Source organism: Haplochromis burtoni, unplaced genomic scaffold (assembly GCF_018398535.1).
Source record: "Haplochromis burtoni strain Fernald_Lab_line unplaced genomic scaffold, NCSU_Asbu1 Contig_251, whole genome shotgun sequence".
Lineage (NCBI taxonomy): Eukaryota > Metazoa > Chordata > Actinopteri > Cichliformes > Cichlidae > Haplochromis > Haplochromis burtoni.
This window is the reverse complement of record NW_024582612.1, coordinates 577,748-592,446: the sequence shown is the minus strand read 5'-3', so window position 1 is coordinate 592,446 and position 14,699 is coordinate 577,748. Positions and strand designations below refer to the sequence as shown.

The window sequence follows — 14,699 nt, the reverse complement described above, 5'->3', positions numbered from 1 at the left end:
TACTTCACCTATTATACCACCTATTACACCACCTATAACACCACCTATTATACCACATATTACACCACATACTACTTCACCTATTACACCACCTATAACACCACATATTACACCATCTATAACACCACATATTACACCACATATTACACCACCTATTACACCACATATTACACCACCTATTACACCACCTATAACACCACCTACTACTTCACCTATTACACCACCTATTACACCACCTATTACACCACCTTCATGTGTTTTAAAAACTAGAGAAACGTTTTGTTAATTTTATGTTTTTTATGTTCCAACGTGAGAAGTTCTGTTTTGTATTCAGTGTAGCCTGTTTTTATGTTTCCCTTCGTCTTTTTTCTCTCTTGTTTTGTTAACTTTATCCACAATTGTTCAATAAAAATATTCTGAGTAAAAAAAAACTCGAGAAACTTGTACCTGTGTTGATCTGCTTCTGTTTCCTGAAACTGTGCCAGTTTTGACAGATGGTTAGATGGTAACAGATTCAAAAGTGGGCTCTCTCTCTTACAGCAATATAATCTTCTGACGTCACCCTTATCATATTCATTATCTTAAGTTACCATCATTTTTTTAATCCATCAGTCTAAAGACAGAACAAACTTGGACAAATGCTTCCCTGAGCTGAGACTACAGACATGTCTTTATAGGTTTCATTCTATTCATGTAAAAATCATATTGTAGGAAACGTCAGCAAACGCATCCCAAAGAATCAGGCTTTAAGACAAAAAACAAGAAACTAAATGGAAACTAAACTAAATTCTGAAAGATCCCTGCCCAAATGTCCCATTTAGAAATGTTATAAATCGTCTAAATAGTAAAGGATGAAGGCAAATAACAGGTCTGATAGCAGGATGACAAAATGTTCTTATATATTGGACTGGCTCTGGGAGCAGACAGGTCAGTATACAGAAAGTGTGGCTTCCCCTCTCAAGCAGACAGTCCTCCACTCTGCACATGATATTAAACGTTAGGCAGTCTTCTCCAGTTCTCAAAAGCAACCAAAAGACACGAATCAATGCACAAACACTTCTTCCCTCCATGTGAGTTAAATGCCTTCCTTCAATCAGCTGTACAAAGGCAAAGCAGCTGAGCTACCACCAAGACAGAGAGAAAAAGGAAAGCCCTCATACCTCCTCCTACCTCGAAGAGAGATTAAAAGAGTCTAATCTTTAAACTCCAGATTCCCTGCCCTTTGTCTGTGTGCTGGGGATGTGGCATCAGCCCAAATGGGATGGAAATTCTATATTTGTGAAAGGTTAAGAGAAGCACGCCAAAGTCTACGAAAAACGGAGGAAAAGAGAAGAATAAATGTATTTAAATGACATCTGATCTAAATTAATTAAACAAAAAAAGAGTCCAGGGACTTATTCATCTAAGTGGTATTGATTATCTTATAAGGAGTCAGATTATTTTGTCTACTTAGTAGCTGAAGGATGGTGGTTTGGACAAATGTGTATTGATTGTGAATAATTAAATTCATGGAAAGAGTTTTCAGCGCACATAAAAGAAGGAGAGGTGCTGGGATCTATTTCATGTACCAGTGGTACTGTTCACAGAGAAAGAAGCGAATTTTCGGAGCTCAGGATTTATCAAATGACAAGAAGTTTCTATGTAAAGTCAATCAACGTGCCTTTTATTTGGCCTGTAGGGAGGAAATAAGTAAAGGAGGTTTCTTTAAATAGAAATCAATTTCACCCTGGCTACACACATCTGTAAAGCAATTGAAACACAGCTCCAGCAAAATTGTCAGCACAAAAGGATGTGATATAAAGCACCTGCCATCGTGTGATTGGGTAAAGAAAAGGGACTCGGGGGGCCCCGTTCTCTGGAAAGGCATCCTTATCACTGCCTGCAGGGCCGATGTCATTAACCTGGACTTCACTAACTGTGGCTGGATTAGATTCTGATTTTATGGTGTAATCATACAAAAACACATCCACACGCTCGCCCAGATTCCTGCTGTGACAGCGGAGGGAAAAAAGCCAAGTTATGTGCAAAAGGACAACGTTTTAACATTCTTATTATAAAGTTATTTTCACTAAAGTCGGCTATATACTGTCCCAGCTAAAGCCCATTCTTATTTGAGCTAGTTCAGCTTTGCCTTTTAGAGCGAAACCACGTAGGAGTAAGAATATAGGCGGGGTTACACTGCTTATTAGCCACATGCTAACACAAACGCTGTTTCAGAAACAGAAGATGTCAGAAGATCTTTCAAATAAAGTCTCATTACAGTAGAAAAGGGGAACATAACTATACCCTGGAAGACGTCGCTACCAACCGCCAGGATACTGAGAGGCTGACACGCCAAGTTTAAACTTTTTAGCAGTTTTAGTCCTGTCTAAATCCTTCAGGATCAATAGCAGCAGGATTTCTAGGTGTTTTACCTTCGCTGCAGAAGCGGCCCTTGTATTCTGTTTTGGAGCAGTCACAAACCGGTTCTCCGTCCACCACTGTGCACATCCCACCATTCTCACACGGGTTCACGGTGCACCATCCTTCCGACTCCAGCGGCACGTTAAGGCTTCCTAGGAACAGGGGCTGTGAGATGCCGTATTTGAGGTCTGCGATTGTGCCACTGAAGGGCTGCATGTTTCGCACTGTAGGCAGTGTAAGTGCACCGCTGCTGATATCCTGAGGCACTCCACCTAGGAACAGGTCGCTGACTATTTTCATGAACTGACGCTGAGGCTTTACCTCGCCTGCTTTGGCTTGGCCGTCCAGCACCAGCACTGTGCGCAGGTTGTACCTGCTCAGGGTGGCAAAGTGCCAGCTGCTGTCATCTACCCGTCTGTCTGACACAACAGTGGTCTCAGCACAGTCGATGCTGAAGCGCAGCCGCAGTAGTCCCTCCGCCACTGAGAGCTGTAGAAAGTCACAGTAACCTCCATCGTCAAAGTACAGCAACAGTGCGTCTGAGGCCTCTGTCTTAAACTGGAAGCTGAGGTCACCGCGGGTGCTGGCATCCCAGCGGAGGTAGCGTGCCCACTGACCTGGTGTACCTAAAAATTCCAGTCCCAGGCATGTGCTGAGGAACACATGCAGCCTGATAGAAAAACCTACAAGATCCATAGCTGTAAATAATTTCTTAATCCAAAAAAATGTCTGACAAGAATTCGGTTAGATTCAAATCTCAGGGACTGGACTCAGTTTCAGGGTTCCACAGTTCAATCTTCAATATAGATATATTTGGATAAACATTTATTATAAAAAAATATGTCTTTAAAAGAGGGAAAGGGCAATAGCAGGAGAACAGTCGTTGTAGTTAACAGTCGTAAGGTAAATTGTCCAGGTGTTGCAGGGCAGTGATTGTTGTCCTTTTAAATGTTACCGAGCAAGCTGACAGAAGGAGGAGACCGGGCTTTAAGACGTCGCCCTGCTCTTCAGACCGGACGAAGATGGAGACTTGTGGTGCGAGGTCATGTGAGTGGAATTTCCTCCTTCATTTTGTCTGCTGGGATGTGGAGCTGGCAGGGGAGCCGCTGGCCTTTTGCAGTTACATCCCTGTCACAAAACAGAAGGCACATGGTTACAATGAGTCCACTATGCACACATGCTAGACCACTGCAGCTCTGTTCCAGGCTGTTCACATGGATGCAGTTTCAGTGGCAGACACAGACACAAAGTGGAGCACTAAAATGCATCTGTGCACATAGCAGCTAGGAAAACACTTGTTGTAAAAATGCAGTTTTGTTTATTAGAATTTCATCATCTTTATTTCATATTCAGAGATGTGCAGAGATAATCAGAGGGAAAAACCAGGTTACACACTCAGCTGTGAATGGTCCACTAAAATACATTCAACCTTTTCTTTCTAACCTGCACGTTGCAGAAAACAATCCTGAATAACAGTGCCTGTGAAATCACTGCATTTTTCCCTCCTCCACAAAGGTTGTTGGGAGTTATCGGTCATCTGCTAGGGAAATTAGTCTCATTATTCTCATGGCAGTGCATGACTATCAGTCAGCCAGGCGCACTGCCTTTATCTGATGACCAGCCTGGAGAGACAGCTTTCAGCTGAATAAAAAGAAGCACAGAAAAAACACAAGCAGGCACTGATCCACTAGCCAAATACTATTTTATTTAATAAAATCTCAGTTTATAAATTTTTTAATACAGACAAATTGTACACTCGGTCTTTTATATTCCTAAAAATTATATTTATGCTTTCTGTATGAACTGTCAAGTCCTTCCACAGTACTATCCAAACATCTTGAGACACCTCTCGTTGCTTTACTTATTTCTTGATTTATTCACGTCCAAGGACAAAGAACAACGAGCTTACAGTGAGCCTGAGGTTCAATAGTTTTTCATCATAGCTGCTTTTCACTCATTTTCAATCCGGTCCTTGTCGCTGACCATTTTCAGAGCTGTTTGCTTTTGTTTTTAGTTAAGCTTCCCAACACTAACCTATGAAGCACTCAAGCATCAAAAAGCACCAAACTCAAGAGAGGACAGCATAGAAAAGAACTCATTTTAAACTACATCGTCTTTAGTCTAATCTATAAAAAACAAATAACAAACACAACACAAAGATAAGCATCGAATGGTCTTTTTGCACCAATAACTTGACATATCTCAGAACACATCTGACCTTTAAGAATTGAAGGAAACTGGACACCTGGAGGACAAAAGAAGAAGTGCCTAAAAAACTACACACAGCAGATAATATCTGAAAACCATGTCTTTAAGAAACAGCGAAACATTTAAAGACACAGAGGCTAAGACTTGCTCCTGGACCCTCAGTTCATCCGGCTTGTGTTCACCGGAGCGCCGTTAGAAAGGTCTCACAGTAGCTGTCATGGAGCCGATCTTAAGGAAGAAAAAAAGTGATCTATGCCAAATTACACAAGCACTCGTCTACAAACATCTGTGGCAACTGGACTTACAGTATGATGAACACAAGTATTGAAATTTGTAGGTGAAACTGTCAGAAAAGCAGCACAAAAGTGAGTGTGTACAGCAATGTGTAAGCCCCGGTGGAGGCTCTGTTATGGTTCGGGGCTTCATTTCAGCCAGTGCTGCAGAGGAAGTGTTCAAAATTGGTGGAGTTATATTTTCTATACCACACTGCTAAAAATAAAAAATAATAAAGGAACACTTGGGGAAAAAGTGGCTATCTGTACTGATATGGACTGGGTAGCAACTAAAAGATGCCACATCAGGGCAGGGATGGAAATGAAAAGTGGAAAAGAAATACAGTAGGCTAGTCTGAAATGTCATTGCAGCAACTCAAAATAGTACCCAGTAATTTGTATGGTCCTCATGTGCTTTTATGCATGCCTGACAACATTGAGCAGGATGGTGTCCTGGGGAACTCCTCCCAGATCTGGACCAGGGCTTTACTGAGCTCCTGGACAGTCTGAGATGCAACCTGGCAGGGCCAGATGGACCGAAACATAATGAACCAGAGATGTTTTTTGGATTTAGGTCAGGCAATGGAGTCCTTGATCCTCTAGGAAGTCCACATGAGACCAGCCACTGCATAAAGAAGAACCCCGACAATGTGTCAAGTCTGACGATCTGTCTATCATCTATACCGATCAGGTGCCTCTGCGTAACCTGAAGAGGTCTGAGCGTCCCTCTATGGTTATATCTCTCAGACCATCATATGACCACCAAACCGGTCATGCTAAAAAAAGTTACAGGCAGCACAACCTTCTTTCTCCGTGTCTGTCACATGTGCTTAAGGTGAACCTGTGGTAGACCTGCTGATTCTGATATATATGGCACATCCCAGTCGTATTCCACAATGTGGGGCAGTGATCACAAGCCCCTCTAGAGGACGGTGGGTCAACCTCATGAAGTCTGTTTCTGATTGTTTGGTCCGAGACCTTCGCACCTGTGGCCTGACAGAGGTCATTTTGTACGGCTCTACCGATCTTAATCCTGTTGTAAGAGGCCCCCGCCTGTAAAACCATTCTTGTTTTGTGGCTGTCTCTTTGTTGCTCCTCTGTTGTCTCATTAACACCAAGGCACCTCAAAGTGATTAGCAACACCTGTTACCTGCAGTGCATCTGGAAAGTATTCACATTTTGTCCCGTCACAGCCTTATTCCAAAGTGGATTCAATTTGTTTTCACCTCGTAATTCTTTGCATTATAGCCCTTAATGAGAAGATGAAAAAACAGCTTAAATTCCTGCAAATGTATTAAAAATAAAGAACAAAAATGTAACACGTACATAAGTATTCACAGCTTTTGCTAAATATTATGTTGAACCACCTCTGACAGCAATTCCAGCCTTCATGAGTGTGATGCTAGAAGCTTGGCACGCCTGTCTTTGGGAAGTTTGTCCCACTCATCTTTGCAGAAGCTCGATTGCTCCACCAGGTTGCATGGTGAGCATCGGTGCACAGCCATTTTCATATCTCTCCAGAGATGTTCTATCAGGTTCAAGTCTGGGCTCTGGTCTTGCATCTTAAGGACATTAACAGAGTGGTTAACATTAAGGATGTCTCTGTAAATTCCTGCATTCATCTTTCTCTTGACCCTGACTAGTCTCACAGTTCCTGCTGGGCCTAAACTTCTACTACTCACCTGGGTTTTTTGAGGAGGTTTCACCCTAGTAGGGAAACAGCAATAGTAGGATAGAGAATTTTGTTTCTCGTGGTCTGGGAGTCCTTTTCGATTTCAAGACCCTGCTTCTTACTTTCATCCTCCACTTCCAATTCTGAGTGTCAGGACAGAGACTGAATATTTATGTACATGCATTTTTATTCCTTTTAATTTTTAATACATTTGCAAGAATTTCATTCAAACATTTTTCACTTTGTCATTATGGGTCATTGTGTGTAGAATTTAAGGTGAAAATGAATTGAATCCATTTTGGAATACTTTCTGGATGCGCTGTAACTGATCGGAGCAAGATCACAGAAGTTTAGTTGACTTGATGCTACACTCTGAATAAACAGTGTTCCTTTAACTGTTTGGATCAGTGAAATTTCCCTAAAATTTACTAAATACTAAAATGTGTAAAAAAAAAAAAATTTTAAAAATTGGTGCCTTACTAAAGTAATCTGAGTAGTTTTTGTGCACATAATGAATCAGACGAGGAAATGTATACAGCTGTACATTTAATTCACCAGCAGGTCATGTCCCACTGTGATCTACAGCAACCAGTTTTTCTCACCATCGCAGTAAAATAAATCTTTCTAGAATTCAAAGTTTCCCGACATATTCCGACATGGAGCCATGAAATTGTGAACACGGGTAAGGGCGGATAAATTACAGCGAAATTATAAAATCAAAGAATGCAGGCCAACCTGAGCATGGAGGAGGCATGTAAACATAATAATAATCCATATCTCCACTGCAACAAGTACGTCCTCCACTCCTGAGTGATAACTGAAAACAATATCTTTGAATAATCAACATGAAGTTCGACTTTTTCTGTTCTGTTCATGCACACTGCTCCCTGTTATATAATAATCAGGTAATATTTAGCAGGCATTGTTACAGGCCTGCACCTAAAAGTCATTAATATTAGAAATTAATATTAGTGTTGGAACTGGCAATGTTTCCAATACATATTCTGTCGTGCATACAATGTTTCTAATATATATTTGTGTACAATATTACTACGTAGAATTATTACTGCTGCATTTTCTCTCTCAGTGTGTGTGTGTGTGTGTGTGTGTGTGTGTGTGTGTGTGTGTGTGTGTGTGTGTGTGTGTGTGTGTGTGTGTGTGTGTAAAACCCCATTATAAATAAGACATAACTAAAATTAAGCTCTTTTTTTTCATGCACAGCATTAGGATCAGTTAAACTTCATAGTTGATCATGATGAAGGACTTTGATACATTTTCACATGACAACTTTACGTTTAAAGACTTTTAATTTGGTGTCACAAACTGACAAAAATTATACAAAAATGTTACCTTCATGACTTTGATCTAAAACAGTCTTCTAACATAAATGTAATAGTGACACTTACAGCAATGATGTGGGTTTTTTATTTGTACACACAGTACTGATGTATTTTGTTGTTGTATGTGATAATTATTATTAAATGTATGATGATCGGCCGACCAGAGTATTTCACAAAGCTTCTTCTGTACACGGTCTACAATAAGAATAAATCATCTTTCTAAAAATGAAACCGTAGATCAGCCCTTTGAATATTTACACTCTCAGTGAGTTTATTGAAACACCACCCGAATCCTTTGCTGTGTCTCGGGGTGGGAGCTCTGGCGAGATGTCATGTGACAACTGTTTGGGTGAAAAATCTTCACCACTCATTTTTCAGCTCTTTTGAAATGTGGGCTCGTTATACTGTGGATCATGATTAATTATGAAGTCTTAACCAGATGTCACTGCAAATTGTTTTCTGGGCTAAACTGTGTCAACTACTCATACAGCCTCAGTATGTGCCCAGTGGTACGAGTTATGCAAACCATTTGCACAGGAATGCACACCTCTGTGAACACACCAGTATAAACATGCAGTGCAGTCGTGTTAATATCGCTGGACACTTTTCAAGTATAAACTGAGAAGTGAAATCAAGAAATATTTTTAATATATTGTTTTACACGGACACACATAACATTTTGTTTTATGTTGTTGATCATTACTTGGTTGTTTGCTTGGGTTACCATGGTAATACAACTTGATGTAACCCAGTAAAGTAAAGCAGCCAAAAAAGGCCAAACTGGCATTACTGACATAAATTAAGCCATTTTTGACGGAGAGAGTCTCTGCAGTGTCTGTTTAGCAGAAATAACAGAATTCAAAATGAAACCAGAGCAGAGACAGCCACGGATGTCAGGTTTGCATCATCATATCACTGAACCTCCAAAACGATCCTCGTAAGACTTTTACGTGTTGTGTGATGCTTGTGTCGTATGACTCTATCAGCACACACGTCTACAGTGGGCTGGTTCTTTTAGAGCACCTTTCACTCAGACCACTTTATAGAACATGTTTCATTCACACAAGCACGTTCCACATCTAAGTGAATGCACACAGCGTGCATTCATACTCCAACGAATCCGTCGGGATCAGTTCAGGGTTCAGTAAATTGCCCAAGGGTACTTCAGCATGCCGACTAGGGCAGCCAGGATTTAAAATACCAGCCTTTCAATTAGTACACCTGCACTATCTCACTGTGCTATGCTGAACCCCTCAATTATCAGCTGCTCCACTCTTGGAAACACTTCTCTTCTTCATTAATGCCAAAGATGATTATTAAATGTTGCATTTAGAAGCAAACTTTATCATTTCATTTACTCGGATATTAAGGATGTTAAGAATGTGCATTTTATATTACTCGAGTAGCGGCCATCATCTACAAAACATTATGCATCACTTTAATACACATCCCAAAAAATTAATTACATTTTTTAAAAGACCTGCAGGATGGTGAGAACATAATGTTTAGCTGATTTACTGAAAACAGGAACTTCCAGCTAGCAGCACAGGCTGCAGGTATAGTTCAAATCCTTTGAAATCTTCTATGAATGTTCAAATGAGTAAAATCTTGATTTTTAAATGTTCTGTGGTTGTAGTCGTAATTTGCATTATCAGCCCCACATGGGCATCGCAGTATTAGGCAGTAAGAAATTGAGGATGCAAGTCTGCAGTTTTGGTTTCAGGATGTGTACACGCTGCACGACGCGTGTGCACACGTGTGTGTCTTTTGTTGCTGTGTGAGAAGTGTTGGGGGTTAAAAGGCTAAACGGCATGGATCATTGTTCTCGGTAAAAGGCTCCTTTGACGAACCCCACAGGGACGAGTCCACATACACTCACTGACAAAAGGCAGCAGCACACTGAATCCTATTAAGAGCCACACGGACTGGAGTGAAGTGTGTGTGTGTGTGTGTGTGTGTGTGTGTGTGTGTGTGTGTGTGTGTGTGTGTGTGCAAATGCAGATGAAAGCGACCAATCGGCTGGCCTCTTGTGTTTAAATTGGTGCTACTTGCCAGTAATTTTACAGCAGGTGCCCTGATCACAAGCGTAACCCGTTGCACAAAAACACACACGCATGCGGTAATGCTGTCCAGATGCAGAGACAAAATGTCCTCCATAGCTTAACGATAATATCTCAGGCTACAGATTTTTGGGACGCGCTTATCTCACTGAGAGTAAAGCCTCCAGATACGTACAGAGACACTGGCCATTTTGCATCTCACAGCGGATTCAAAGAAGTGCCATTTTCTTTGCTGGCTTTATTGCTGCAGTGGTACAAAATCATTTGAGCAGCACATGCATGCTGACAGTGGCGAGGAGGAGGAGGAGAGACAGCAGAAGGAAAGATGAGTGGAAACAGAGATGGAGGAGGGAGGGATGTTCCACCTCATCCATTCCCACTCATGCATTTCACAAAACACCCTAACACTATTCTTCATCACACTGCAAACACATACTTCAAGTCTGTAACAGACCTTTCCTGGTACACAGAGCAGCACTGATCCACCATTTTAGGCAGATGCATTTGGGCTCAGTTCTTCTACACAGACTGGATGTGACGATGTGCTGTGATGTCCTGAAACCTCTGGACAAGCTGCTGAGATAGCGTGTATTTGTTCCTCAATAGAACGTCTCTTTGCTTCTCTGTACTCGTGTGTTTATTCCTTTGGCATGAAATGAAACATGAAATTACAGATGAGATTAAGAGATGGTCAAATGATCATTGTTCAGCTTTTTTAGACAGTAATAATGTTTTTTGATAATTCTAACAGACATGAAAATCGTGCCATGAAAATCTCATATGACGACAACCTAACAATCCATCATATGTACCAAGGTACTGGCAAAATGTGCAGAATCTCTATTAGAAGTCGACTAAAATAAGTCTATCATTTCATCTTTTTAAGGTGGAAATTGTAATTAGTTTGACTGAAAACATTGTTGGGTTTTGGGTTTTTTTTGTTTGTTTGTTTGTTTGTTTGTTTTTTGTTTTATATTTTTATTCATACAATTATCGTACAATTCAACGTATCAACAGAGGAACGTCGTGGAAACCAAATATATTCATTATTAAATTCTAACCCTAAAACCTTCAGCATGAAATGAGTCAACGTTTAGTCTCATTTTCTTTGCTGACCTGTTAAAAGCTTCCATATTTTATTACTGCAGATTGTTCGTTTTTAAATAAACTACAAGTTCATTAAATTAAATAACAGCAACATAAAAAGAAAGCTAAGCTGAGGGACGGTGTGTGTGTGTGTTTGTGGAGCAAAGGAAGGGAGAGAGCGGGAGGGGGGTGTATTTGGCAGCGGTTGCGCGTGGGCACCGTGTTGTTATCCAGCTTCTCAGCAGGCAGGACACGCCTTCCCTGGGCTCCGTGATTTCTGCTGCAGCACCCTTCACGGCATTACATCACCCAGTCAGAGAGCACCCAGCACCCCACAAACTCCCACAGCCTCGTGCACGTGTGCTCAACGACACCACAGACGCCTATACTTTACCAACGGCAGTACACGCAACACGCGAGCGCACGCGTACAGCATACACTCCATAAGTCTAATCACGAGTGTGCACGTTCGAATAAAAAGAATAAACGACTGCACGTGTACGCTACAGCCAAAGCACGGATATACACCTCTCAGCCACACACACACCGCCACCACCCGTTTACGTAACACCAGACAGCCTAATAGCTGAGGACTTTTTTCATTTGATTGAAGGTATTTTAATCACCTTATATTTCTCATGTTATCCAAAAACTCGGTTATTGAATTGCCCATCATTAAGCCTAAAACCTTCATCAGAAATAACTTGTATTTTCAGGCTGACACATACAATTTTAAATGATCAGTTGTTCACAAAATTTAGATTTTTTATGGCCCAACTATGACACACTCACAACGAAAAAATGCAGAAAACGACCAAACTAAAGAAAAGAGCATTCTCCAGAATGCTGCGTATTATTTGACTCTCCCCGCCCAGTGGGATTAGTGGTACCTTGAGAGCCCTTGGCTTTTTACACTTGATTTGTCAGCGTAGTTAATCGGCTGCCAACCACGGGGGAAAAGGGACAGCCAAATTACCCGAATCACCCCCACCCTCCACACTACCACCACCACCCTAACCTTAAATTAGGATGAAGGGAAATTAAAGGGGTGTTTTATATTTCTGCATCAAACACGCGTCGTATTCTGAGGCGTTTTTCAGTATATATCAACCCAACACTGGATCACATGTTAATAATGAACACACATTTACAATCAGATTTAACACAACCTGCCGAGAAATATTTAAAAAATAATCAAACGAAAGATTTTTGTTTTCTTTCTAGGACTGTCAGCCTCGGAGAATATTAGCCATTTAAAGTGTAGGTGATGAGACATCATTGGGCCCTTTGCAGGGGAAACAGACGCATTCTCTAGGTTTGGGTTACGCCCATCCACAGAAGCGTTAAAAAATCCAGATTAGGAATTCCCCGTGCATAAAAGCACAAAAAAAAAATCTAATCCTATTAACTCTACAAATCCGACACATCGAAATATGCACTGCAGCGGCGAAGAAAAAAATATCTAATTGCCATCCGCCTGAACTCATTTTCACTCTTGTTCATGGGTTCGAAGTAGAGCTGATGTTAGACGGCGTCAGATCGAGGCCTTGATTGTTATTTTGCGGCAGACGGTGGATTCTTATACAAGCGCGGGGCCTTTTGTTTTTCTCCTGTGGAAAACAGTCAGATTTGATGTAAATGAGACATCCTGCATTTGCCGCAGTGTAAAAAAATGGTGTAAAAGGGGGGAAACACTGTCCAATTAAAATGACATTTTATTTATTTATTTATTTATTTTGTTGTTGTTGTTAAATGAATTCGAGCTGATCTTATAATCGGGCCCAGTTAAAACAGGCCCCTTCAGCAAATGTGGAGTGATGCAGATGAAAAAAAGTTGTAAGCTTATTGTGCGCCATGAAAGGCAGTTTACTGAGAGGAGCAGAGCAGTCAGCAAACCTCCCTGCTGTTACTGCGGACGCCATTTGATCCACAGGGGAAAAACCAAAATCCAAAAACTCCTTTTACGGAAATGAAATTTTCCTCACATATAATCGCTATGCTCCATTTCAGCGGAGCACGTTCGTTTTCCAAGCAAATGCTAAAACTGAACCGGCTATTATTGATCTTGATAGAGTAATGTGAAGGCTTTTAAAGAATTCCGTTGAGTTGCGCTTAGCTTTAAAAAAAAATCAGAAAAATGGGGGATGATTGAGGAATGTGGTGGTTATTTCATGGCGAGGAAGCGTGCAGCCTGCCTCCGCGCGCTGTCCGTCTCCGGAAGGTCATGAATCAAACTGTTCAAATGACACGAAATGACATGAAGCTAAATGTAAAGATTGTAGGCTGGGTTTGTGGGGCCTAAAGGGCGTCGCAGTGTGTTTGACATTCCAGCATAAAAGCTGCAGACAAGAACAATGCGCGGACACTGGACACCTGGCGTTCACCTCATCTATTATTCATCATTTTAAAAACGAGTTCTGCAGGTTTCCCTCAAAGCCCCGTTTTTCATATTCAACACGAGCATGTTTATTTGTGTATGTGTGAAATATAATGAAACAAAAATTGAGCATTTCTGTTGTAAACACCGAGAGAGCGGGGGGGGGGGTGTAATTCTACACCCGCCAGTCACTGTGCGTCTGTTCCATCAGACCAATTTAGAAGACAACATGGCAGAAATTCTCATTTTCAGCCCCTCAGACGCGACTTTTCCTTCAAGGAGACTCGGCACATTCGCCGTTTCGGTGCGTAAAAATTGTGAGTGAAGGGGAAACTCCCGTAAAAGTGGCTAGTCCCGTGGTACCTGTCCGTCAGGAGTGGAAACTCGATCCGCCTCTGCCCCATATTTTCCCTGGAACATGCTCCTGTCTCAGTTCAAGTCATACGTGGATAAATGATATGGACAGACTAGACTACACAGACGACGTTACTGACCTTAGTTAAACAGACAGCCAAGAGTATCCAACTGCTAAAATCCAACTCCACAGAGATCTTTTTTCCTCTTCTAGTCCAGACTTGTGTTGTTTTTTTTTAAGCAGCAGTGTTTCCGGCGCCGGTGGTGCTGATGTAGAGACGGTACAGTGACAGCTTTATCCTTCCTTACAGGTGCGACGACCACGGTGCATCATGGGCACAAAAGCCGCTGTTAGCTCGGTGCCACTTGCAGCGGCTGCAGGCGAAAGGCGCACACGCGCGCGCCACCCAGGTCCGCCCTCTCCTCAGCACCAGTACACGCCATTTAAAGGCATACTGGTTAATAACGGCCCGCTCTTTCGCACTCACACACCTCTAAATATGGTCTTTTGCGCTTTAGGCTGGTAATAGGCTTTGTCAGGAGGTGTGGTGCTTCACTTTATCACCGTGGGTCAGCAGCATACCAGATCTTTCGGGCTTCACATGTGGAGAAGAGCATGATGTAAGGTGTAGCTGCACTCAGCCATTGATTTGTGCTGTGTTTACAGTGTAATCGATATTACTGATAACCTGACTGATTATGCATTACATTGTTTTTGTTTTAACCATAATTGAAGAATATGTGACAAAAAAAGTTTTCTTTAAATTACCTTTTTTTTAATAACTCCCTTTATTGTGGCCTTTCTCTGTAGCTGAGATAAGAAGATCTTCACTAAAGAGAAGCTTTATTAGAGGAGGAGCCTGTCAGCAGCAGGCTAACAGTGCTGCTATCCAAGGTGCTGAAATGCCCGCAGACACCTCATAAAAT

At 41.6% G+C, this 14,699-nt stretch overlaps 1 protein-coding gene across 5 annotated transcripts in view; it reads right to left on the bottom strand.

The window, feature by feature from the left end:
- Positions 1-14,223, bottom strand: part of nrxn3a (neurexin 3a) — a 199,517-nt gene extending 185,294 nt beyond the window's left edge. For 3 of the 5 annotated variants that reach the window (XM_005938683.3, XM_014338867.2, XM_005938684.3), the window contains exons 1-2: positions 13,913-14,223; positions 2,415-3,531 (exon numbers count right to left, since the gene is read on the bottom strand). In XM_005938683.3, coding sequence (XP_005938745.1) covers positions 2,415-3,099 — 685 coding nt within the window. In that variant the 5' untranslated portion in view covers positions 3,100-3,531; positions 13,913-14,223. The remainder of the gene's footprint in view (positions 1-2,414; positions 3,532-13,912) is intronic. The other 2 variants (XR_001336901.2, XR_001336903.2) reach the window with 1 other exon arrangement.
- Positions 14,224-14,699: the final 476 nt, after the last annotated feature.